Here is a 25848-nt window from a genome sequence, read left to right as displayed (position 1 = left end):
GTTTGTTGAGTGAATAAATGACCGTCTACGACAGGAGGCTTAGCTGGTGAACATCCCAGGGGGGCTGGGGAGACAGAAGGTATTCAAATCACAAGTGGAATGGAGAGGAGGGTCTGTGGCGGTGGGAGAATCTGGGAGGCAGGAGAGCAAGAGGGAAAAGGCTACTGGCTGGAACGAGTGATAAAGTGGGGAGCCTTGACCTACCAGCTGAGTGGCCCCAAGGTCTCAGAGAAGTCCCCTCGAGGGATCACCAGCCTCAGTAAATACTGACCCAGAAGCTTTCATGCCCCCCGCCAAAGAAGGACACCCACTGGCCTTGGCCCATATCTCTACCAGTAGGGAGGGGACTGGGCACCAACACACCTCTCAAGGCCCACCTTGGGGCCTCAGAGGCCCGGCCACCCCCACTTTCTTCTACCTCTGACTACTACTGTCCTTTAACCAGGGCGGGGAAAACCAGAGTGACCACAGTCCCTGCTCTGCTGCTGGCAGACATCACCAATCAATCCTGCCTCCGTCCCGCGTGCGCCAGGAAGGCCTTGATGCCTTGACTCTGAGTTCCAGGCTTCCACGTGATTCCGGGCAGGGGGACCTCGAGGGGATCTGCCCAGGATTCCTGGGGAGGCCGGGACAGATTCCCCTGTTCTCCTGACAGCAGACCCCTCCTCACAGGGAGGGGGAGCTGGGCTCACCCTCCCCCTGCCCCGATAACCCACGGGCCCACGGAACACTGGGGAGGACTTCGGGGGGTGCTGCCTTCAGCAATCCCTTCAGGATTTGGGTTTAATCCCAAGCACGAGGGCGGGCAAGGAAAGGATTCTGTTTCATTCCTTCAGATGCCCAAGGCTTGGCCCAAGCCCCAGGGCGCAGGAGTGAAGGCGCGTGGCTGCCCAGCCTCTACCAACAAAGCCATCCTTTATTAAATAGATCGTGCTACATTCCATTCAGAGGAGGAAATCGGACGTGGTGAGGGATGTGTCCAGGTTGGCTCCCCAGCACCGTGCGGGGTGAGGAGGGGCCCAGGTCCTGCCCGCCCCACCCCAGGCCTGCGTGCAGGGCTGGGTGATCTCAGCCCCCCGTTGTCTGAATGGCCAGGCACAGCTGAAAACAGGCCTGGGCGTCCTGTGGCCCATCTGTGTTTGACTCTGGGAGGACAGTGCCCCCATCCTCCCAGCAGGGGTGAAGGCAGGGCTCCCTGCAGCGTAGGGCTCAGCTGGCAGGGAGGGAGGGGGACAAGGGCCCCGATCCATCTCAGGTAGGTACAGGATGGAGTGGAAGACAGCCAGGGAGGCCCTGCTCGCCTCTCCTAACTCTGCTGCCCTGTGGGCACCTGGGAGGGCAGGTCCACTAGGCCTTCGTTGGGGAGGCCATCTGGGAATGGGGTGAAGCATGGCCACTAGAGGGTGCTGGTGCCCAGGGCTTGCGAACTGGAAGGGTGAGGAAGATACCCTGGAGATGGGACCAGCAAGGCACCAGCAGGCAACGAACGGCTCCTGGGATAGCAAGGGGGTGCTGGCTGCCCCAGGGGTCCTCTGCCAAGGGCTGAGCCCCTTTGTAATGGCTCCCAGCTACTTGGTCTTTGGTGCTTTCTTGAAAGTCTCCTGGTGGCTGTAGTACTACTGAGGAGGCGAGGAGGTCACCTCCTGAGGTCCTGTCCAGGGTTGGACATTTGGTGCCGGCTCAGTGCTGCCTCCGAGGCCTGGCCATTTGTTCCTCCATTCAACTTCTGGCTCAGGGCTGGCTCCAGGACCCCTTCTGTCAGTCTGTCCTGGGGCGGATGTTGTCTCCAGCTCAGAGCCGCCCTCTGGGCCTGGGCCATGCCCTAGGCCTCGTGGGGGAAGAAGCCGAGCTTGGCCAGTGACATCTCCTTCCGCAGCCTCGTGATCTCCCAGAACATGGGCTCCGCTGTAGGTAAAGAGAGAAGGTGGACAGCTCAGTGATCCCCCAGGGTCACCTCAGGCAGATGGCCTGGCCCTTCCCCCTGGTTTTGGGTATAGCAGCTGGCAGGCACCCCTAGGACTCCCCAGTCCTTCAGGACAGATGACCTCTGTGAGCGGCCGGACCTCTTAGAGGCTCCTCTCTGAGGTCCTGCAAACTGTTGAGTGCTGAACACCTGGGAGGCTTGAAGGTGACAACGGTCACTTTCATAGCCTGACACAGACATGCACGCACAGGCCGTCACACACTCAGACAGGCTGCGAATGCTCTCCAGCCACCCTGAGCAGGGCCCATCCCCTGGCCTGGCAGAATGGGGGCAGGGGACACAACGGGTGGGCAGAGAACTTGTCAGGCAAGGGTAGGGGAGGGTCTACAGAGGGAGGTGAGCGAGCCCTTGTTCAGCCACCACTTGGAGGCCACGCGGCGGGGAGCTGATTCACAGGGGAGGGCACACCGTGTAGGGTCTCGGAAGCCAGGCCAGTAACAGGGATGCTGTTCGTTCAGGCCCCGGGGGTTGGGAGAGGTTTTTGCACGAGACAAAGCAGCGGGATCCAGGTATGCAGGGGCCTCCGGCTGGTTTTCCTGGTGAGGCAACTCCCAGGAGGCTCCTTCCTCTCTCCACAGGAGGTAGCAACAGACGCTCCGAGGAGCCCTCCCCCCGAGGCAGCAAAGTGCTGGGGTTGGCCCCGGCCACCGGTGACCCGCCCCGCCCCGCGCCGCCGCTCCCGGGCGCCACCCCGATCGGCCACTAGGGGGCGCTCACCGTCCTGCCGCACCAGGCCTTGCTGGATGTAGCGGATGTAAGTGAAGAAGTTGCAGACGGCCGTGATCTGTGGGCAGAACGGACAGGGTGTGAACCTCTCGGTCCCCGCCACAAAAGCCAGGAAAGATCGGAGACCACACTGGGAAGTCCCACGTCCTGGCAGAGTCAGATTACCGCTGGGCTCTAACGTTACAGTTAACAGGAGCCACACTATTATTCCTAATAAAAAACGACGGCGGCAACTAATCAAGTACGTGGATCCGAAGAGGCCGACGTGCCTACCATTCCCATTCCACACGTCGGGGGAGTGGAGACTGCGAGAACGACCCGACAACAACTGCGGAGGCCACGGAGCTAAGAAGCGGCTGAAATGGAAGATGAAACCCCGGCAGGCTGCCAAGAATCCAGGCTCCCTTGAGGGGCTTGCTAAGTCTGGATGCTGGAGGCCCCGGGGTATCCAGTCCTTAGGAGGTGCCATGCGTGATGCCAGGAAAGATGAGGAATCAGAAGCTGCCCACCTGGCTGCCCTGGATCCCGGCCTGAGACCCCCAGCTTTGCCTAAGGCTACTCCATGCCAGGCCCTCTGTGGGGCACTGGGGACCCTGGGCTGGCTCAGATCTGATCCTGGTCACAAAGACTCAAACCCTGGAGAGAGTGCTGTTGGTGCCTCGCCCAGGCCCCCTCCCCCAGGCTGGGGTTCCACCTCCCCACAGCTGAGGGTGCTGCCTGCTAATACCCCCCTGCACCCCAGTACCCTCTCAAACCTGGGCCAGTGGCTGGCGTGTGGAGTATAAAAAGCCACGCCCTTGCCTCAGAGTAGAACCCACTCTGGGCTGCAGAGCAATGAAGGCAGACTCCAGCCGGGGCCTCACCTTTGCCTGTCCCTGCTTCTGCCTCCCTCCCTCACCTCCTGAGAATTGCACACACTCTCCATCTTGGGCTCTGCTTCTAGGGAACCCAACCTAAGACAGGGTGGAAGACAGCTGGCAGTTGTGCTCACAACCACCTCTTCTGAATATCCAATGCTTTGGGGAAGGGACATCAAGTCGGGGTAGGAGGTGCCCACTGCCTGGGGAGTGGAGAAAGTTGTGGGAGGGGTGATGCTCCTGCTGGACCCTCAAACACACAAGAGCCCTTGCCAAGACGACAGAGTGGGTGCTCTGGGTTGGTGGCCCTGGCAAAGGCAGGGAGGTGGGAGAGAGGCGAGGTCAGGGGATTTAACCCAGGGTGGCCAAGGCGCCGCCTGGGAGGGCTGCACAGGACGGGGTGGGGCGGGCCAGAGGAGCTCGAATCCCAGGCCGTGGAGTTGCCTTGTGGCCAGTGGGCCCCACCAGTGGACCCCTGAGTAGGGAGGGTAGGAGAGCAGTGGTCCTCTCTCCCCAGGACCATGATTTGGGGACAGAATTCTCTTCTTCCTATGGATTCCACACTCCTTGGTCTCCTCAGGGTGGGGACCACATCCTGAAACTTCACACCCGTCTCCTCTCCCACTCCAGCTCTGGCCAACACAGCAGACACACAGGCCTGGAAGAACCAATGTTCTAGACGTAATCTTGTAGGCCTGGGAGCGTCTGGTATGGATCTTCCGGTTGGGATCAGAAAGAACAAAGAGAGGACTTCCCTGATGGTCCAGTGGTTAAGACTTAGTGCATCCACTGCAGGGGGCATGGGTTCCATCCCTGGTTGGGGAACTAAGATCCTGCAAGCCTCGGGGTGTGGCCAAAAAAGCACAAAGGGAGCCCATGGCCACTGAACAAGACTCTGGACACAGATGCAGAGGGTGAAGGCTGCAGCAGAAAGAGACTGGATCCAGGATGGGGAGACCCGAGGTCCAGGCTGAGTGACCCAGGATGCACCCCTTTTCCTTTCTAAGGTCCAAGCTTCCTCTCTGCACTGGGAGCTCAGCTCACTGCTGGGAGGATTCACCAGGACACCCATGCTGGGCTGCCTGGCAGAGGCATCAGGACCAGGTGAGCTGCCCTGGCCGGTCAGCCTGCTGCCTGATGACAGCAAACAGCCTACTTGAGTCCCATGAGGCCCCTCTAGAAGGTCAGAGGGAGGAGATGGCTCCTCCAAGAGGGCCTTCCACACTGTGTCGCCTTTACACCAAGCTTCAGAGTTTTCCACACTTTTGTTCTTCCCAGTCTTCCTCCCTGTCTGGGGTCCACCCATCCCACCCTCATCCCAGCTCAGTGACCTCATCCTGGGTCACCCGGCAGGTGAGGGCAGAAGCTGGGATTCCTGGAGGCCCCTCTGTGCCCATGGCTGACTGTCAGACAAGCCTCAGAACCTTCTTTCTCCAAAGCCTGGGGCTAGAGCCAGGGGTCAGGAGCATGGAACTTTCACCTGAACCCTAGTGTCACTAGAGTGATTAATCACACTAATCACACTCCCTTGATTAGGTTACATTGAATGACAGAGGTGATGGGTATCACTCCCATGATTACTTTTCAACAGGCAAGAAAACGGGTACCTCAGTCCTTCAACCACAAGGAACTGGCTTTTGCCAACAGCATATGAACTCAGAAGGAGGCCTGGATCTCTAGAAAGGATGCAGCTGCAGCTGACACTCTGTCTGCAATCCATGAGACCCTGAGCAGAAGACCCTAAGCTTGCCTGGACTCCTGACCCAGGGAGTCTGTGAGATAATAAACAGATACTCCACTGAGTTTATGGTAACTTGTTACACAGCAGCAGCAAACAAACACACCTGGCTTGGCTGTGTGGCCCAAGTCAGTCTCCGCACCTCTCTGAGCCTGTGCTCTGATCTGTAGATTGTAGGTTGTGCAGCCTGGGGTTCCGAGTCCCAGCCCAGGGAGCCCCTAAGGAACCCGGTCACTCTCCCACTGGATGACTCACCCTGGCCCGGGAGGACGGTGAGATGTAGTAGTGGTTCTCAGAGTCCCCAAGCCGGATTCGGTGACGACAGGCGCAGGCCAGCCCACTCAGGGCACATGTACTGTGAAAAAGCAGAGGGGGGCAGTGGGGATGACTGGGGCTCGTCCCCCCCCCAGTCCACGCAGGGAAGCAGCAGCGGCCAGAGAAGGCATAGGGAGAGGGCGGGCAGACAGACATCAGAGTGGAGACTGGCATTCTCTCCCCTAGCCCCAGCTTCGCAAGGAGCCTGGAGCTCAGCCGGTGGGGGGGCAGTCCCAGAAGTCCCGGATGAGACTTTTAAGCCAAGCTGGACCCCATCTCTGACACCCTCACCTCACCCCTGTTGGACAGGAGGGCTTAGTCAACTGCAAGCCAGGTATACCAAAGCTCCATCCTCTGCAGCCCCTAAAAATGTGCACCCCCCTTCTTTCTTGGAACGCTGAGACCCATTCGCCCCTTCTTCCAACTAAGCAGGATTCTTCTCTCTGCTCCACTTAGGTCACCAAGTCCTAGGTCCTGCCAGTAGGACCTTTGGCCTGGATGCCTTCACTCATTCCAACAGCTCTCTGCCTCATCTCTACCCTTCTTCTCCATGTGACAGCCAAGGGCTACTCCCCAAACCCACATCTAGCCCCCTACCATTCCCTACTGCCCAGGAAATAGTTATGGAGAATCCAAGTAAAGGGAGGTTAAATAGGCTCCTTGGCTGCAGGACTTAGCAGAACCTTTGCTGCCTCCAGGATCCGAACAGGGAATCCTCTTTTCAGGCAATGTTAATTGATGATCTGTGAAATGCTGACTTTAGTGGGTTAAAGCCCAAATCTCACTGAGGCCCCTCACACTAGCCCCATAGGCGCTCTGTGGCCTGAGCCCCAACTCTGTGACTATCCACCCAATGGTGTTTTCCATAAATATTCCGGCTTCTCATACCTTTACTCATTCTGTTATCTCTGTCTCAAAGGCCCTTCCCTGCTTGCATGCATACATGCTTAGCGCTGAGTCATATCTGACTCTTTACAAACCCATGGATTGTAGCCTGCCAGGCTCCTCAGTCCACAGAATTCTCCAGGCAAGAATACTGGAGTGGGTAACCATCTCCTCCTGGGGATCTTCCTGACCCAGGGATTGAATCCACATCTCCTGCATTGCAGGCAGATTCTTTAACCCCCTTGAGTCATAGAGGAAGCTTGCTTCCTTGCTTAGCAAACTTATTCATCCTTCAAAACGCAGCTCAAGTGTTCCCTTCTGTCACAAGGCTCTCACTGTGGGCCTCCCTCACAGGCTCCAGTGCCTGCCCTTGCTCCACGCTGGCAGCTTAGCTCTGACGCTGCCCCTGCCCAATGCCAGCTAAGAAGCAAGGAGGACCAGATCCCAGGGCCCTTAGGTCATTGTCAGGAGGTAGTGTCAACAAATGACATCACTTACGTGTCAATCGGGGCCCGGAACCCACTGCGGAAGAGAGGGAGTGGAGAGGGAAGCACGTCAGGCCAGCCAGGAGGGGGAGACCCCAGCTCCAGGACTAGAGGCGGCATCTCGGCCACAGATGCCTCCTTGCCCTGCATGGGGGCAGCCACTGTCCCTCTCTGGTCGGGTGGCCCTGCCCATCCTGGGGTCCCCCTGCAGGACCCAGCAGGCAGCCCTGAGGTTCAGCCCTCCCCGGCCACCCCCTTGATGGCAGCCCAAAGCTATGCGGGCCTTTCCCAGAGGGCAGGAAGGGTGCAGGGCGCTAAGCTTACTTGGTGTGACCACAGTCAACGGCGGCCACCTTCACCGCGGGCAGGGTTTGTGAAGCCACGGGCTCGATGGTGAGCGTGTTGTCCTCCACGGCGGCCCGGACCAGGGCCGAGAGCTGCGGTGGAGCGGGGAGGTGGAAGGAGGAGATGAGGGGCTGGCCTCTGGCCACGGGGCCGGGCCCTCCAGCAGGCTGCCCTCTGCCCACCTCACCTCCTGCATGGTGAAGTCCAGGCAGGGGCCCACATCCTCCCGGTACACCCTTTCCAGGAACGGGGAGGTCTTGTCCAGGGTGGGCGATTCCCTCCAGGCCTGGAACTCTGCAAACAGGGTCGTGTCCACCTGTGGGGGCAGGGAGAGCAGGGTGGGGGGTCAGTGCGCTGAGGGGATGGCCAGCGTGGCAGAGACAGGCAGGGCCCAAGGAGGTGGGGAGCCAGGGAGGATGAAGCCCAGGGCCCGCTGGGCCTGAGGCCGTGCAGGGGAGCCAAATCCTAGAGAACTCTTCTCTTCATTTTGCACTGCAGAATTGAGATTCAAACTCCCAAGTTTCACTTCCGGGTGTGTCTTTAGTTTCCTGGCACTAGAGAATTAGATGTGGGCCCAGGGTCTTGGGCTTCCCTTGTGGCTCATCTGGTAAAGAATCCGCCCACACTGCAGGAGACCTGGGTTCGATCCCTGGGTTGGGAAGATCCCCCTGGAGAAGGGAAAGGCTACCCACTCCAGTGATTCTGGCCTGGAGAATTCCATGGACTGTATAGCCCATGGGGTAGCAAAAAGTCAGACATGACTGAGCGACTTTCACTCACTCTGGGCTCTCAACCCGAAGACCCTCGCTGCCTCCTTGAGGAGGGACAGTTGAAGAGTGACCCTGAAGGTACCCACCAGTACACGTGGGGACCAGCTGGGACCCATGGCACACACAGGTGTGTGCACACAGAAGGGAACACGTACAACTTGCCGGCTGCCCCGGGGCACATGCAGAGTGAGACGCTGGGAGGGGGTGGGGAGGGGGGCGGCCCCTCTCCAGAGCCATTACCTGTCGGGAAAAGGAGAGGGAAGTAGCAGAGGTGAGGCCCACGGGCAGCTCCCCAGGCGGGAGCTGCCAGGCCGGCTCGTAGGTGAGGTGAGCCGCCTTGCTGGGGACCACGCAGAGGAGCAGGGAGAGGAGGGGAGGCAGCCCTGGCTGGGCCGGCAAGACAGACAGACACAGACGGATGCACAGAGAAAGACAGAGGAAGGAGACGTTAGAGACCAGTTGGCAGCTGAGAGCTCAGAAGTGGGTGGAGAGGCTTGGCCTGGGCCTCCTCCCTGGAGGCCTGGGGCAGGATGCAGCTGGGGCCACCTGGGCCTCAGAGACCCCAGGAACCCGAATCCCACTACAGTCCTCGTGGGCATGCAGGGCGTTCGCTGGGTGCAGCCCTGAGCTGAGCTCCTGTGGCCCCAGGAATCAGCATTTACACGAGGAGACTAAGGTGCTGACAGGGCCCTGCTTGCCCAAGACCCACAACCAAGGACATCACAGCCGCTGTCCCACCTGGACAGAGACCCCCTTTGCCCTCCTGAGGGTCAGACACCTCATACCACAAGGAACTCACTTGGCCCTCACAACCAGAGGACACAGAGGCCCAGAGAGGGCAGGACAGGCTCCTGGTCCCACAGTGGGGGGCAGGCGGGTCCCCACTGGGCACTGCTGTCTGCCTGACAGGGGGCGCTGGCTCCCTTTACCGTGAACACTGCCCGCCCAACGCCCCTCACCTCTTTGCCCTCCTTGTCCGGGGTGAGGATGTGCCCCGCAACAGGGCACACTGCGGGGCAGAGGGCGCTGCTGGTGCTCTTATGGCGCAAGTGGCCTTTGCGGGGTCCGGCCTTGGTGGGGCTGAGCAGCTGCGGGTGGAGCTCGCGGTTGGGAGAGGCTGGTGTTGATGTGATGACCAGTGTCTTCAAGGCTGTCACCTCTGCCTGCAGCATGTCAATCTGGCCAGAATGAGGTGGCCGTAATGTTAGCTCAAGGCTGACACCATCCCGGCTGCCCTACCCCAGCTCAGAACTGTGACCAGCACCTAACCCCACCAGTGACCCTTGGAACAGCCTCTGAGGTAGGGGCTGAGATACCCATTTTACAGATAGGGAAAGTAAAGTGAAAGTGTTAGTTGCTCAGTTGTATCTGATTCTTCCCGTCTCCATGGACTGTAGCTTGCCAGGCTCCCCTGTCCATGAAATTCTCCAGGCAAGAATACTGGAGTGGGTTGCCATTTCCTTCTCCAGGGCATCTTCCTGACCCAGGGACTGAACCCAGGTCTCCTGCATTGCAGGCAGATTCTTTACCATCGGAGCCACCACAGATGGGGAAACTGAGGTTCAAAGAGGAGATATAGCCTGGCAAAGGTCATCCTCGAAACCAGGACTCTTGAGGTGCACGGGTCTGGGAGTCAGCTGGGCCTCCCACTGAGGGGTCCCCAGGAGTCAGAAACAAGCCTGGCCATCACACTTTTGCAGATGGGCAAACAGGTTACAAGGGATAAAGCTACTTGTCCAGGCTCAAACAGCCAGACTGATGTTGCTGATGTTGCTGCTGTGAAAAAGGGGTATGGGAGGAGGGAAAAGAAATTACAGGCTAACAGGATCTTCCCAGCCCCTGAGAAGCCTCCAGCAAGGTCTCCGTGGTCCACTGGAAGCTCAACTAGAGGCCCAGATCGCTGAGCTCCCATACCAGTCGGCACATTTCAGCAGGATTGTCTCAGACCTCTGCCCTCCCTGCTGGGCCTCTGTCGGCCCATCCCCGCCGGCCCCCCAGACTACGCCAAGGTCCGATTAGGTCTCAAAGACCAGCGCTTGCAGGGCTGGGAGGTGGGCAGGGGGTCCGGGCTGATGAGGGCCTCACCTTGCCCCGGGCCTCCTTCAGCTGCTTTTCTGATGCTGCCTGCTTCATGTTGGCTTCTCGCACCATCTTGTGGGCTTCCTGGGAAGATGGCAGGCTCTGTGTGAGTGGGGGGGCGCGATGGACGCCCAGCAGACCCATTCCCCACTGTGCCCTGGGCCCGCACCTCGAACAGACTGGCTGTCAGCTCCTCCAGCTCCTGCTCCAGCTGTTCCCGCACCTTGGACAGCCGCTCACACTCCTCATCCTTGAGCTTCAGCTCCTGGGGAAACGAGGCGCTGTGCCCAGGGGGCATCTCACACAGGCCTAGAGGCCCGAGCTTGCTTCCTCTTTGAACCCTAGCTGTTGGTTCGTTAGAGCTTGGGACTGGTTTTCAGGGAGGTCAAGACTTATAAAACTCATTTAAAAGTCACAGGAACTGCCCTGCCCTCACACTCAGCATAGGCCTGGCATGCAGGTGGCCTTGACAGGAGGGTGACATCTCTGGGTGTTGGGTGAGAGCCCGCGGCTCCCAGGTCGGCCCCTTGTCTCCCCCACCCCACCCCCACCTCGTGTCTCGCCCCGCCCTCAGTGCCCACCTTCTGGGCTTTGTGCAGCTCCTCCTTCAGGAACTCCGAGCCCTTCTCTCGGATCTCCATGGAAGAGCTGCGCAGGCGCGACACGTCCAGCTGGGTGGCTGCAGGGCCCTCCTCGCCTTGGGCCTCCTCCCCTGCAGGGGTCTCCGGTAGGCCTCCCAGGGACTCCCTGTGGCTTTTGCAGGGGCCCACGCTCTTCCAGGGTACTGGGACAGCTTCAAGGGGTGGCGGGTGGCCCTCGTCCGAGTGAGGCTGGCTGCAAGGCAAAGAGCAGATACAGGATTGGGTCCTGAGGCCTGGAGAACTGAGCCCAGGGACCAGCCGTGGGCAATGCACTCGCAACCCTGGGCCTCAGTCTCCCCATCTGTAAAATGGGCCATCATTGGGGTTGTCACAAGGGCAGAATGACCAAGCATAGGGTCTCCTGGGGACAAGGACAGGACTCATTCACCTTTATCAACTACCCCTCCAGCCCAGGACCACATAAATGCTCAGCACACAGCAAGTACTTGTTTGCCCAGCAGACACTATAAATGCCTCCATGCTGACAGCCTGAGTTTCTCCTACAAAACTGGGCCAATCCCAACGGCCCCACCTCAAGTGCACTGAATACATCAGTTCAGTTCAGTCGCTCAGTCGTGTCTGACTCTTTGCGACCCCATGGACGACAGCACGCCAGGCTTCCCTGTCCATCACCAACTCTCAGAGCTTGCTCAAACTCATGGCCATTAAGTCGGTGATGCCATCCAACCACCTCATCCTCTGTCGTCCCCTTCTCCTCCTGCCTTCAATCTTTCCCAGCATCAGGGTCTTTTCCAGTGAGTCAGTTCTTCGCATCAGGTGGCCAAAGTATTGGAGTTTCAGTTTCAGCATCAGTCCTTCCAATGAATATTCAGGACTGATTTCCTTCAGGATGGACTGGCTGGATCTCCTTGAGTCTCCAAGGGACACTCTGAATGGATCCGCCTCAGCACACAAGACCTTTAAGTGGGAACTGCCTTCGTTGCTAGCGCTCATACAAATTTTATGCAGATTCAGTCCCATTTAGGGTGGACCATAGAGGAAGGATCCAGCCAGGGCAGGCAGGGCCAAGACAGGAAGATTGTGCAAACGGCCTGAGAACGGCAGCCCTGCTTCCTGCCTTCTGGACGGTGTAGAGGGCACTCCCAGCTCTCCGCTTGTCTGCCTCATGAACTCAGGCAAACAGCCCCCTCCCTCTGCTCGCCCCCACCCCCGCCCTCAGGACCCTCCTCTCCCTGAAGCTGAAGACACTAGAGGCAGTGGGAGGTGGGGGCCACCGGCCTCTGACCCCGGCAGCCCCCCTCCCCTCCCTTCCACGCTGCCCCTTCGCAGCAGACCCTGAGGACGGAGGGAAGGAGAGGCCCCGACAGTGGCGGTTTGTGCCAAGACAGCACCTCTGGACTTGCTCACTCAGCACAAGCCGGCAGCGCCTGAGCCAGCAGCTTCTGAGTGGCCCTGACAGGGCTGAGGGTGGGGGGCTGGGCTGCTGATAGCAGTGGGGAAGTGCAGGGGAAGGAGGCCAAGAGGGGGCCCACACAGGAGAGAGGAAGGCCCAGGGGTCATAAAATTCAGGACTGCAGAGAAGTAAGGCAAGGCTGGGGTCTGTCCCCTGGACCCTGGGACAGTCACTAGGCAGCCCCCGAGCTTCAGTTTCCCCTTAGGAACACCAGGCACCCAGGGATCCTAGCAATGAGCCTGTTCCCATCCCTCCACATGGCCTCCTCCAGCTGCCCAGCCTGGCCTGCCATATGCTGGAACTGGCCCTGAGGTTCCTGGCTCTGGGTCCTGCCTTTTAGGGACAGGGGGCTTTGATGAATAAAGTGGGAATGCACACCCGCCACTCCATCAACAGTGTTTATGCCAGATGGGGTCTCTCCTAGTACCCTTGTGTGTGTGTGTGGGGGGGTCCTCATTGGCAAGGGGGTCCAGGAAGCTTAAAAGGGCTGTGGCAGTGCTATGGAGGCCCCAGGCCGGGAGCTGCACCCAGGGGACTTATCAGGGGGTGCTCCGCCCATGTTATCTCATTTAAAACTCTCGATAGCGTTCATTATATTGTCCCCATTCTACAGTTGTGGGACGGATGCTCAGAGAGGTGATGGGACTTGCCCAGGGTCACACAGCTAGTCGGGGGCACTGGTGGGACAGACAGCTAGGTCTTCAGCCCAGGCCCAAAGCTGTCCAGCCACAGCGGACAGGAGGGTGGGGAGTGGGCGGCAGAAACACACATCTGCTTGGGGATCAAGGGCCACTGGGCCCCCAGGCAGCCAGGAGACTCCACCTTGGCTGTGACAAAGAGAGCTGACCCATTTTTCACCCAAACTGCCTCCCAGAAGGGAGTCCAGGACTGGGGGAGCTGTGGCTGAATGCACAGGCTAGTTGGGCACGGCCGGGTCCACGCCAGGCTCCGACCGGGGGTCCACACGAGCCCCTGGGAAAGTCACTGAAATTCTTTCAACCTGCTTCCTTGCCTGTGGGATGGGGCTAAAACCTGCAGGGGGCTCACCGAGAATCTAGTGAAGAAGTCACTGGCCATGTCCCCAGGGAAATAGTGGGGCTGTCTGCACCCACGTTAGTCGTGCACCCCACCGTCCTCACCATCCCTGCCCAGGCTGTGTCCTGCACCTGAAACCCCAAACCTTGAGGATGCACCCATGGGGGGAGCCTGGAGACCTGGGGCCCAGCCCCACTTCCTCGGTTGAGAGGATGGCCATAATCACTCAGGCTTGGTGGGGACCCCACCTCAGGGCTGCCCACTACAATAGAATGAGCAAGAATGATAGGCCAAGGGCAGGGGGTGACTTGTAGGGACAGCACAGGGCACAGGGCATGATCTCAGGTCTCAAGACACCTAACCCCACAGCAAGGATCACCCTGCCACGGCCATACCCCCAGCCTAGGGGACAAAGAGAAGGAAATGGCAACCCACTCCAGTATTCTTGCCTGGGAAATCCCATGGACAGAGGAGCTTGGTGGGCTATAACCCACGGGGTCGCAGAGTCGGAAACAACTGAGAATGGACAATGGAGATGGAGGGGACACAGGCCGCCAGCCTCTCCCACGAGGCCTGAACTTCATCCACCAGTGTGGTCTGGGTCTCTGGCCACGGGCTAGGGGTGTATCCAGAAGCTCCCCTCCCCCAGCATTTTCCTAAAGGGCTCACTTGGCCTGCTGCTGGGGGATGGGCCCCTATTTTGCAGCCAGAGGAAAGAGTGTCTCAGGGAGGCCTGAGACAGAGCATCTGTGATACCCACCCCACTCTCCCCAGTGGAAAAGCCCACGAGTAAATCCTCATGGCAGAAAGCATGGGGATAGCAGGACCACGCCATGGTCACCAACTTCCCTGTGCCTGGGCCAGGGGTGCAGGAGCAGGAGGAGAAGGGGGTCCACCCTGCCCTGGAGTCTGCAGACCCTCCCCCTCACACTTGGGACCGGAGGCCAGGTCCTGTGATTCAAAGTTCAGATGAAGGAGGGACCCCAAGTCTCTTGGGTCTACCCAAGCCAGAATCCGCTATCATTCATACACTTCAGCATGGGAAGGCCAAAAACTCGGGTGCGAGCCCCTGTGGGGTGGGGAGCTCACTCCTTGGACAGCACGGGTTACCATTTAAGTCCTTCTGCCCTGCCTCTCTGCCCCCAGTCCAGGTCCATGGCCTTCTCCTCAAACCTTCTCAGCCCCCATTCCTGCAGAAACAGAGTTCAGTGTCCAGGACACGCCGCAAGGGCCACTGGGAAGGGGTCTGCTCTGGGGAGAGGGAGATAATGAGTCAAAGTCAGGGGTAGGTGGGGGCGGCCAACATCCCCCATCCTCAAGCCAGCTTCGCAGCCTAGAGCCAGGGGAGTTCATACAGGAAAGGCCCCGCTGGGTCACTTCCCCAGGAAGCATACAGGCAGTGGGGGCGGGAAGGTGGGGACCAGTAACTGCAATCCTCAGCCCCCAGGCCACCCCTAGGCGGGCCAGCAGGGCTTTCATCCCCAACCAGAAAAAAAATGGCCAAATGAGGAGAACCCTAGAGGCTATGGTCCCCAGTCACCCAGCAAGCCCCACCGGGCCAGCCTGCCATGCGGTCCTTCTGCCCTCCCCCTCTCTGCCCACCAGTGCCCAGGTCACCTCTGTGAGTTAAAGACTAACAGGGCACAATGAGTTCATTTAAACAAGCAGGGGAGGAGCCAGCGAGGGAAGCGCTGAAAACCAGGGGAGGGAGAGAATTGGGACCCTTGCCTTCTGCCTGGGACCACCAAGCCCAGGATCCAGGGTGGCTGCAGCATCTCTAGTCTGCAGGAATCCCGATCCAGGGAACAGCGGCCTGGTTAGGAAGCACGCTCTGAGGACACTAGGGCTGACAGTCAAGTGACTCCCGCCCAGGGGCCCAGGGGGTCCCAGGAAAGGTCTCATGTTTTGGCCAAGTCTTCAGCTCCAGACCCAGATCAGATTCCCAAGCTCCTGCTCACGTCCACGCCAGCCCACTACTCCATGTCTCCACGTGTGAACTTACGATGCTGCCACGGCGAGAGGCTCTCCCCAGTTCGGGTGAACGACGAGGTACCTGAGGTTCAGAGAGGAACGGCAAGCTGGCTGAACACACACAGCAAGGAAGTGGCAACGGGGGAACTGAACCCAGAGCCCAGGCACCAGTGCGTCATGTGAACTGTCACCCAGAAGAGTCAGGACAGGAGGAAAGGGGATGAATGGTGGTTTCAGAGAAGTGAGGCGGGATGCAGACGGGGTTTTGAGGAAGTTGGAGCCAGTGCCCGAGTGGTGCTGGGGATGGTGGTAGTGGTGGGGGGTTCCACCCAAGGCTGCTGTTCTAGCTAGGCAGGCTGCAGGCTAGGAGGGGACATGCAGAGGGGGACACAGAGAGACGAAAGACTTCTGGGGGGTGGGGAGGAAATCAGTGGCGGCCCAGGGGCTGGAGAGGGGGACCACAAAAGTTAACAGTAATTAATATAATTAAACACCAAGGACGAGGTGAATGGCAACAGTAGTGCCCAGGACAGGAATGAGGAACTGGGAGGGGGTCTTTCAGGGAAGGAAAGGGGGTTGCTGAGGCATTTGGGAAGTGGTGGCTGAGGGGAGGCACCAGCCCAGAGGAAGCAGCTGCAGCCCTGAGCCTGGATGAGGGGATGAGTGGCAGAGGAGCTGAGGGCCAGGACCGGAGGGCTGCAGAAGAAACTAGAACACAGTGTCATAGATGGGAACAGAGGAATGCGGAGAACTGAGGCAAGCGGGACCCCTTGGGTAGGAGAGGGTGGGCCCGGAGCACTCTGGGAAGGGGGAAGCAGGTGTGTACTTGGTAGGGAGCAGGAGGGAGGAAGAGGAGGGCAGGGGCAGCTTCGGGATGGTCAGCAGGGAGCTCTGAACACCGGAGGCAGGTGGGCCAGGCCAAGCCTCTCCCGGCCACAGCTCTAGGACTGCCCGCCCAGCCCAGCCTGGATGTCTCCACTGGGAGCCGGCAAAGGCCTGAGAGGATGGAGGGCTCCCTCGATGACTGGGGCAGCGCAAGGCACACAGCACGTGCTGCAACACTTGCCTGTCTGGTCCTAGAGGAAACGGAGATACCCCAAGACCTCAAAGACACGACGCATATATATGAGCACCTATTGTGCGCCAGGCACACCACCAGCCCACCCTCACGCAATCGGCACAGATTCTGGCAGCAACATCACCACACCCCCTTCTCACCACAGCTGAATTCATTTTGCTTCCCTTCCCCCAACCTGTTGGGCACAAATCCCGTGCAGATGTGAGGACAGTCTAAGACAAGCAGGACTCTCTTGAGCATCTGAGCCCCACAGACTGGTGTGGGCTGATTAACGGCAGGAAAGCTATCTCCACCTGTTGAGGGGGGAGGTAGGTAAATCATGGAGGGCTTCCAGGAGGAGGTGACAGAGACAGTTGTACCCTTTCCACCTGCTCTCGACCCTGGATCCCCTAGGCCATCCAGGCTTACTCCTGGATCTCCTGATGCCATTTCAGAGCCCAGAGCTCCCTGTGACACCTTAAAGCAGGACCTCACAGATCCAATCCCCTTAGGGTAGCCAAGCCCCAGAGCAGTTAGGTGACTTTCTCAAGATCACACAGCCCATCTATAGGCCTGCAGCAAAGACACAGTCCCCCAACCCTGGGAGGCTGGGGTGGTCTCTCTCATTCCTGGGCAGTGCATCAGAGCCTGTCCTCCCCCAGGGATGGGTATGATTACTCCCATCTGGCAGATGGGGAAACTGAGGGGCTACACCCACGTGGCCACTTAGTGGCAGGAAACTAGCCCAGAACCCTAACTCTGGCCTCTGATGACCAAGTCTCAAGTGCCCAGCACTGTGTCAGCAGCAGAAGTACCCCAGTCACCATCCTCACCCCATCACCTCGGAGCTGGCTAGGCATCCAAGACTATGGGCATGGGACTCTTGGGGGAGGGGGGACAGCACCTGTTTCAGGGGAGCCGCCTCTGAGTTCTGAGGTCTGAGTTCAGGACCCACACTCAAGGAGTCCTAAGGAAGAGGGTCCACTCGAGCTCCTGTAGAGCCCTGTCACTGCCACCCACCCTAGGGGAGCGGTCCTGGGTCCAGGGCCAAGAAGGTGAACCGGCACCATGACCTGGCCATTAACAGAGCAGTCACCCAAGACATGCATCTCAGTTGTCTTCAAGATTGGGGAAACCAAGCCCCAGAGACATCAGTGGCTTAGCCAGGGTCATCGACTCCTCAGCACCACCCCCCCACCCACCCACCACTCTAGGAGGAAGGATCCCAGGTAGGTACTTGCCCAGAATTTTCACAGCGGCTCAATCAGTTACCTGGGCAAGCATGGCCCGAGCAGTACCCCTCCCCACTGCTGCTGGGGTCTGTGATCTCCCAGGACAGCAGGCCCCCAGTGGGTGCTGGTAGCTTGGCTCCTGATCCTTCAGTCCTTGCCTCCAATGCCCGAGTGAAGGGTCCATGAGAAGACAGTGCTCACGGTGACCCCCAAACTCTGCCTCTCGATCTCCAAATGCTTCATTCTGTCTTATGCTTTCTGTCTGCATCTATGAAGCACCTAGTATGTGCTCTGCACCCAGCTAAGCCCTGGGGAATCCAAGTGAGCCACACTGAGCATCAAGTGAGGATCAGCTGGAAAAGCCTGGTCCATCCAGAGGGTCCTGGGACTCTGATTCTGTCTTTAAAATGAGCATCCATCTACTGAGAGGTCCCAGACTTGTTCGGCAGGCCCAGCCTGGATGCCTGCGGGAAAGGACACACTCTGGGCCTGGATCAGTCCCACCACACAACCTAGAGGCTCAGAGAAGTGAGGCCATATGCTCAGGATCACACAACAACTCGGTGGCTGCGTGTGTGCCTGGGTTTACCAAACCAAGGGGTCACGAGCTCCCTCCACCCAAGCTCTTCAAACATGGTTAAACCCCAGCAGGATCACTGTAACCTCTCTAGCTGTCACCAGCCCACCTCAACCTCCTTCTCCCTAAGCTCAGTCTCCTTCCCCCAGGGCACAATTCCAAAAGAATCCATGCTCTGCCTAACTCTCTCCCTTTAAGAGTTCTCACGCCTCTCCACACCTCATCCCTACTGGGAGCCCATCCTCTCGGAGCCCCTTGCTGGAAATGACTCTCCCCCTCCCCCCATTCCTCCCCTAGCATCTCAGCTCCAGCTTTGCTAGGTGCCATGGAGTAAAGCGGATCCAGCCTGCATCAAACTCCCAGCCCGCCAGCCTCTCCTCTGGGGCTTTCCTCACTCCCTAGCTGCAGCTGGGAGGAGCCCAGTCCTGGGACCACCCATCTGGCTGGTTCCACGCAGGAATACCACCCACCACCCCCCAAACCCCCTCTGGCCACATTTTGGCCAGGACCTGGTCTCTCCAGGCTCATGAGGAAGAAGACGTGTTTACCCCACTTGGTGAGAAGACCGCAGCCTTTCTGCACATACAGGGAAGGGATCCCACATCAGGTCACCCAGGGACCCTTGAGCATCAGTGAACAGATATGGGTACCAGAGCCACTGCCCAGGGCCCAGAGTCCGTGCTGCCGGCTGCCAGCCTGCAGGCAGGTCCCACCCCACACCTCTGAGCCCAGCACGCTCCAGGAGCCCCAGACGGAGGTTCACCAGCTTGCAAGCCAACTTAACACAGACCCAGTCCCCCGCTTCCCAAATGCACTGTTTCAAGGGTTCACCCAGCCTGGGGGGCCGTCCTTCCTAGGTCTTTTCCCAGGCTTAGTCCGGCTTGCATTCCGCCGCCCACTCCCTTCCCCCAATCTCACTTGCGCTCCCGATAAGCTCTGAGGAGTTGGTGCTGTCACTTCGGGACGGTCTGCAGCCCACCCTTCACACTCCCTGCCCCGCAGAGAAACCCCCTGATCTCTCCGGGCCGGGTGTCCTTCCATCCCCAGTCGCGGGCAGAGCAGCTCCCGGTCAGGGTCGCCCACACGGGAGGGACGCCCCCCCCCCTCACTGTCCCACCCCCGGAGGCAGCCGCGGCCCAACCCAGCGGGGACCTACCCGCTCCACATCCCGGCGCCTGGGGGCCCGCCGGGCGTCGGTTCCCTGCGCCGCCGCGGCGATCTCCCCGCTAGCTCCGGGCCCGCCGGGCTGCCCCGCCGCCTGTCAGTCCGGCCCGCTGCCTGTGGGTCTGCGCGGCCCGGGCCCCGGGTCCCGCCGGGACCCTGCCCTCGGCGGTCACGTGGCCGAGGGGGTGGCCCGAGGACACGTGCCCGGCCCCGCCCCTCCGGCGGCCGATGCGGAGAACTCGCGCGCGCTCCCGGCCCAGCCCCGCTCAGGCCGCCCGCCGGGACTGACAGCACCCCGCAGCCGGCGCGGCTCTCTGATGCTCCCAACTGACTCCGCTCCGCCCAGCGCCCCGCAGCACCCTTGCAAGACCACCCTTGTTCAAGCATCTACCATGGCTCCAAGCTTTCAGCTCCCGGATTCTTAGAGGACGCCCTGCCACCCCCTCCCTCTCACCCGGCCCTTTGGCCATCCATCACTCCTTCCCTGGGCTCCTGCTCTGCAGCAACATCCTTCCTGGTGAGAAGGGGGGCTCACCCCAAAACCAGTTTTCTCCCTCCTGAGTGCTTCTTCTGAGGGAGGTCTCACCTTTGGCCCAAGTCCCCAACCACCTTCCCCCCCCATTCCACCCCCCACCACAAACTAGGGGCCCTGCCTTCTTGTTCTGAACAGATTCTACCCACCCCTGCCTTTGCCCACCACCTACTTTCTGGGGAACTCGCACCCACCCACCCCTCCCCCAACACACACACCTGTCAGGACCCACATCTGCAAATTCCCTAAACACTGGTCTGTCCTGTCCCTCAACCCCTCTGTGCCTCTGTCACTATCTGGAGCCCTGATCATCGGCCTCGACTCCAGCCTGGGGCTGATTCAGTGAGAGCATAACCCCACTTCTCCTACCAGGGACCGTGGCTCCCACCCTCCTTGTCTAGAGGAGGCCTGGGAGACTGGGAGGAGCTATTTCTCTTTCATACTGCTAGAACTTGGGGCACTACCCTTAGACCAGGAGCTGGGGCCGGGGCCCCAGGCTTGAGTTTTGTTGGGTCTTCATCTGGGGACACATGTTGTTCATGCATGCATTCAACTCATTGGATTCAGTGGAAAAGACCCTGATGCTGGGATAGATTGAGGGCAAGAGGAGGAGGGGGCAACAGAGGATGAGATGGTTGGATGGCATCACTGACTCAGTGGACATGAGTTTGAGTAAACTCCGGGAGACAGTGAGGGACAGGGAAGCCTGGTGTGCTACAGTTCACAGAGTTGCAAAGAGTTGGACACTACTTTGCAACTGAACAACAACAATGCATTCAGCCACCCCTTCTGAACACAAACCATGGGCGGGGGATCCAAAAGGAAACTGCATAGACACAGGCTCTGTCCTCCTGGGGCTCCAGTATTGTGGCAAGATAGATAGTGGGGACCTCCACTCCCAGGGCACACCTTGCAAAGTGGATAGTGTCTTAATTCAAAATAGAGAACAATGGACCGCTGGAACAATGGATCCAGTGGTTAAGACTCTGCACTTCCACTGCAGGGGTCATGGGTTCCATCCCTGGTCAGGGAACTAGGATCCTGCATGTTGTCTGTCTGGGCCAAAATGAAAAAAAAAAAAAAGAGAGAGAGAGCAGTCTTCCTTTCCTAGGTGGGCAGGACTAGGAAGGAACAGGAACAGGACTTGGTGAGTGGAGGGCAAGCCAGACTTGATGCCTTGCTCTCATGCCCCCTGGCACCTTGTGCAGTGAGCCTGACTTGTGCAGTCCTCTGTGACTTTCTTTTCATTCTGCCCAGATCGCTCTCCTTCACTCTGTAGGGCATTTGTTTCCACAACTGTGGTTTCCCAAGGGCAGCGACCTCCTTGGGTCTGGGTTTCTCCACCCACCGCAGTCCAGCCCAGGGTCTCGCCCAAAGCAGTTGTCATGATGTTTGTTGACAAATCCTTCACCAAATAAGTCTTGAGCAACTGCTGTCTTCCTGGACCTTGCTCTGCTCACTCTTTGGGGGAGCGGGAAGAATGACACAAAAGGAGCTCAGGACAGGGAGCTTACCCTCCGAGTCTTCACTAGCCCCACCAGAAGATAAGACCTGGTCCAAGTCGTGGTAACTCAGACTGGTGGAAGATAATGGGTGGAAGGGGTGTCAGCCCAGGGGTACAGCCCCAGGGGAAGAGTCTTCAGCCGGGGAGACCCTTGAGCGAGGTTTTGAAGGACAAGTGAGGAGTCACTGTCACCTCCCTAATTACTAGCCAAAAATATCCCCTGATCTACACAGCTGCTTATGACTCCCAAGGCCTCACTAGCTCCTCCCACAAATGCTCCTTGGTTGAAAACCATGGGCTCGGAGAAGTTAAGGAACCTTCTGGATGTCACATAGCCAGGGAAGGAAGGGCTGTGGCCCCTTACTCCAATTTTCTGAAAAGACAGCCCAGAAACCAGAGGACTCTCTTGGAAGCAGCAGCTCCATGCTGTCGGGCAATGAGGGGAGCCCATTAGATGCCTGGCATCTAGTGGAGAAGGAAAATAAAAGGTGTGTCCTCTGCCCCCCAAGTCACCGCCTTCCCCAAATGCCCCCTCTCACCCCTGCCATCCCCAGCCTGGCAGCCCTGGCCACAGACCCCATCCGGGAGAGACTTGCCAGCCTGGATGACCTAGGCCCTGGATCTAGACTTCAGTTCACTGTGTAACCGAAGATGAGTGTCTTGCCCTCTCTCTCTGAGCCTCAGATGCTACATCTGTACAACCACCAAGTCAGAGGAGGCAAATCAGGGCCCTCCCTGGTGGCTGACCTTGTAGAAGGCTCCTGAAATTCCTCCTAGTTCTACGCTTCCCACGTGGCACTAGTGGAAAAGATCCCACCTGTCAATGTAAGAGACGGGGGTTCAGTTCCTGGGTCGGGAAGATCCCCTGGAGGAGGGCGTGGCAACCCACTCCGGCATTCTTGCCTGGAGAATCCCATGGACAGAGGAGCCTGGCGGGCTACAGTCTATAGTGTCGCAAAGAGTCAGACACGACTGAAGCGACTTAGCGGCAGCAGCCCTGGTCTGGAGCCCGGCTCTCCCCCTCCCCCAAGGCCCCTGCTGAGTGGTGAGACTCCCCGTTCCCCAGGTCTCTAGCTCACCTGTCCGTGTCCCAGGGCTGCTCTCCTAAGTTCCCCTCGAGTGCAGGGCCCAGACCTGATGGAGCATAGCGGACAGCCCCTGAGCTCACTGCCAGGAACACAGGACATTTTCCTCGGGCCGGGCACTCAGCAGGCTTCTCTGCGGGGTCCATGGCTGGAGGGCCAGACCCAGGGTCCCTCTGGAGTCAGCCAGGCAGGGAGGTGGCAGGAGCCTTCTCCCCACCCCCAGGCTGAGGCTCACACTAACCTTTGCTATCTCTGAGGAGCAGCGGCCTGTGAGGGAGGCGCCTCTCTGACAGGCCTCTATCTCCTTAAACCCAGTAATTATTAACTCCCATGGCTCAGCAGGCAGCAGACGACGCCGGGCTCTCCTCCCAGGGAAGGTGAGATACCTCAAAGGGAGGCGGGAGCCTCGCTCTAGCGTGCCCAAGGCCCCAGGCTTTTCTAAGGCCCATGGTTAGGGCAGTCTGTCCCCTCCCTGCCCAGCTTGGCAAGTTGGAAAGAGCTTGTCCAGCCCTGGCCCTGTCACTGGCTGACTCTGTGGCCTCATGTAACACCACCACCACCCCGGCCTCCCTGTGGTCCCTGCCCTCAATATCCCCTTAAAACTTTTGTGTGTTAGTCACTCAGTTGTGACCCCATGGACTGTTGCCCGCCAGGCTCCTCAGTCCATGGGATACTCCAGGCGAGAATACTGGAGTGGGTTGCCATTCCCCTCTCCAGGGGATCTTCCCAACCCAGAGATCAAACCCAGGTTTACTGCATTCAGTTAAGTTCAGTTCAGTCGTTCAGTCGTGCCCAACTCTTTGCCACCCCATGGACTGCAGCATGCCAGGCCTCCCTGTCCTTCGCTATCTCCCAGAGCTTGCTCAAACTCATGTCCATCAAGTCGGTGATGCCATCCAACCATCTCATCCTCTGTCATCCCCTTCTCCTCCAGCCTTCAATCTTTCCCCACATCAGGGTCTTTTCCAATGAGTCAGTTCTTCGCATCAGGTGGCCAAGTATTGGAGTTTCAGCTTCAGCATCGGTCCTTCCAATGATTTCCTTTAGGATTGACTGGTTCGATCTCCTTGCAGTCCAAGGCACTCTCAAGAGTCTTCTCCAACACCACTGTTCAAAAGCATCAATTCTTCGGCACTCAGCTTTCTTTATAGTCCAGCTCTCACAGCCATACATGACTTTTTGGAAAAACCATAGCTTTGACTAGACTACCTTTGTCAGCAAAGTAATGTCTCTGCTTTTTAATATGCTGTCTTGGTTGGTCATAGCTTTTCATCCAAGGAGCAAGAGTCTTCATTTCATGGCTGCAGTCACCATCTGCAGTGATTTTGGAGCCCCCCAAAATAAAGTCTGTCACTGTTTTCATTGTTTCCCCATCTATTTGCCATGAAGTGATGGGACCAGATGCCATGTTCTTTGTTTTTTGAATGTTGAGTTTTAAGCCAACTTTTTCACTCTCATCTTTCACTTTTGTCAAGAGGCTCTTTAGTTCTGCTTCACTTTCTGCCATAAAGGTGGTATCATCTGCATTGTGGGCAGATTTAACTACCAACAAAAGGGACCAGTCAGTGTAGCAGTTACGAGGAAGACAGACCTAGAGTCAGACAGGCTGGATTCAACCACTTCCAGACGTTTGGGCACTTTAGGCTCACCATGCCTCTGTTTTGCCAACTATGAAATGAACCATCACCCTCTAAGGCACACCAGGCCAGCTGCTATTGCCTAGACATGGCCCGTATGCCCCCCCTTCCCACTATCCTCACAGTATCCCCTTCTCTGCAGCCTCCACTCCATCACACCCCTCTCTGATAAACTTCTTTCTTTTGCTCATATCCCCTCCTCCAGGAAGCCTTCCCCTCTGGATTGCTTTTTCCTCTGCAGGCACTGGACTGGAACCCTCAGTCACATGGTCCACCCTGTGTCATGATGAGTGTCCCATAGCACCATCAGACGCCCCTACATAAACTGAGTGACCCCATGGGCAGAGGCTGGGCTGTACTTATCACTAAATCCTCAGTGGCCTCTTGCCTGGCGCACAGTCAGCCTCAATCCACCCGTGTGATGGTGTGAATGTTCCATCTTATCTCATTTGGCCTGAATTCTAATCTGGAGTTCTGCCATTCCGTGGCTGTGTGACCTTGGGCAAGTCACTTAACCTCTCTGGGACTCAGTTCTCATAGCTATAAAATGGGGACAATTCTCCCCTGTGAAGTTGTGAATATCAAATAAGATAACATTCAGATAACTTCTCTGGTGGTCCAGTGGCTAAGACATCAAGCTTCCACTACAGGGGGTGTGAGTTCAATCCCTGGTGGGGGAACTAAGATACTGCATGCTGTACAGTCCAGCCGAAAAAAAAGAAGATAACATTCATGAGATGTCAGCCACAGCGGAGACTGAGTTTCCTGTTGCCTTCTTCCTTGCTTTCCCTCTTCTTTCCTGTTAGCCCCTGAGTTCCTGCGGGGAGAAGCTGCCAGTTCCTGACTAGCAGTCACACCCCGCCTGCCCTGTGGATGGATAACAATATCTCCCACTCAGGCTCTGGGCTTCGAAGCTCTCTCAGCTTAATGCAAACCAGATGCTGGCCTTTCTTTCCTGGCAATGAATTTTCCATGGCCTGCTCCCAACCCCTTCCTGTTTTTGCTCCTCACTGATCCCCCTGCTAAATTCTCCTGTGCCTCCACCTTCCTCTGCAGGGCAACCTCTGGGCCCACCTGGAAACAATTAATGAAAAACAGGATGTGTGAAGGAAGGGGAGGGGGTTGCCTCTCCATCACCCTGACATGGCAGGGGACGAAGGGGCTGAGCTTGGCTGGTGACGGAGTGTACAGGCGATGGTCCTGCTCTGCCAAGTCCTAGCCATCCTCTCTGAGGGGAAACTGAGTCAGAGCTGTTCTGGGGATTGTCGAGAAAAGTCTTGCCACTTTCTGGACTTCTAGGCACAGCTGGCACTGCAGGGGGCAGCTATGAGGACTTTGTCCTTGGCCGTGACTTAGGAAAATCAGAGGCAGAAGAAGCCCAAAAGCCTCACCTGTTGCAAGTGAGGAAACTGAGGCTCGGAGACTCGTCCCAGGTCACTGGTGGGTCAGACCCACAAGGCAGCCAGGTCTGGGGCTGCTTGACCGGAAAAGCTGTTGTCCTAAGTCAGCGTTCAGGCTGCTCTCTCGGTGTCGTTACCGCCTGCCCTTCCCCCGGCCACCGCGCCTAGCCCAGTCATGAGGGGGCACTCACAAGGCTGCCAGCGCCCGCTGCCACCTCCCGGGGTGAGGCGGCCACACGCACCTGTACTCCCCACCAGGGGAAGACCATTGCCTGACTTCTTCCTTCCACTGTAGCAGGAGGGTGTGTTGGGGGCTCTTGATCCTCTTGGCCATGGTGAACCCCCTTAAAACAACCCATGGGCTGGCCCTGCAAGTGAGAATGCAGCCATTTCCATGAAAACAACAGCCCGAGGG

At 58.3% G+C, this 25848-nt stretch overlaps 1 protein-coding gene across 8 annotated transcripts; it reads right to left on the bottom strand.

Moving 5' to 3' along the window:
• Positions 1-801: 801 nt before the first annotated feature.
• RAB3IL1 (RAB3A interacting protein like 1) lies at positions 802-25848 on the bottom strand. 8 transcript variants are annotated; one of them, XM_055581080.1, is made up of 12 exons: positions 19268-19677; positions 10766-11018; positions 10354-10449; positions 10191-10268; positions 9065-9283; positions 8346-8492; positions 7523-7651; positions 7315-7427; positions 7004-7027; positions 5561-5660; positions 2702-2768; positions 803-1905 (listed from the first exon to the last, which is right to left on the bottom strand). In XM_055581080.1, exons 1-12 carry the CDS (start codon positions 19660-19662, stop codon positions 1823-1825), a joined length of 1704 nt encoding a protein of 567 aa, XP_055437055.1. In that variant the 5' UTR covers positions 19663-19677; the 3' UTR covers positions 803-1822. The 8 variants fall into 8 exon arrangements, with proteins under 8 accessions (XP_055437056.1, XP_055437057.1, XP_055437055.1 ...); XM_055581086.1 differs by lacking the exon at positions 19268-19677 and adding an exon at positions 25676-25848 and having other exon boundaries at positions 807-1905; XM_055581087.1 differs by lacking the exon at positions 19268-19677 and adding an exon at positions 19030-19168 and having other exon boundaries at positions 879-1905.

This window comes from Bubalus kerabau, chromosome 5 (assembly GCF_029407905.1).
Source record: "Bubalus kerabau isolate K-KA32 ecotype Philippines breed swamp buffalo chromosome 5, PCC_UOA_SB_1v2, whole genome shotgun sequence".
NCBI classification, from domain to species: Eukaryota; Metazoa; Chordata; class Mammalia; order Artiodactyla; family Bovidae; genus Bubalus; species Bubalus kerabau.
Note: the sequence above shows the minus strand (reverse complement) of the source record. Positions and strands in the feature narration are given on the sequence as shown.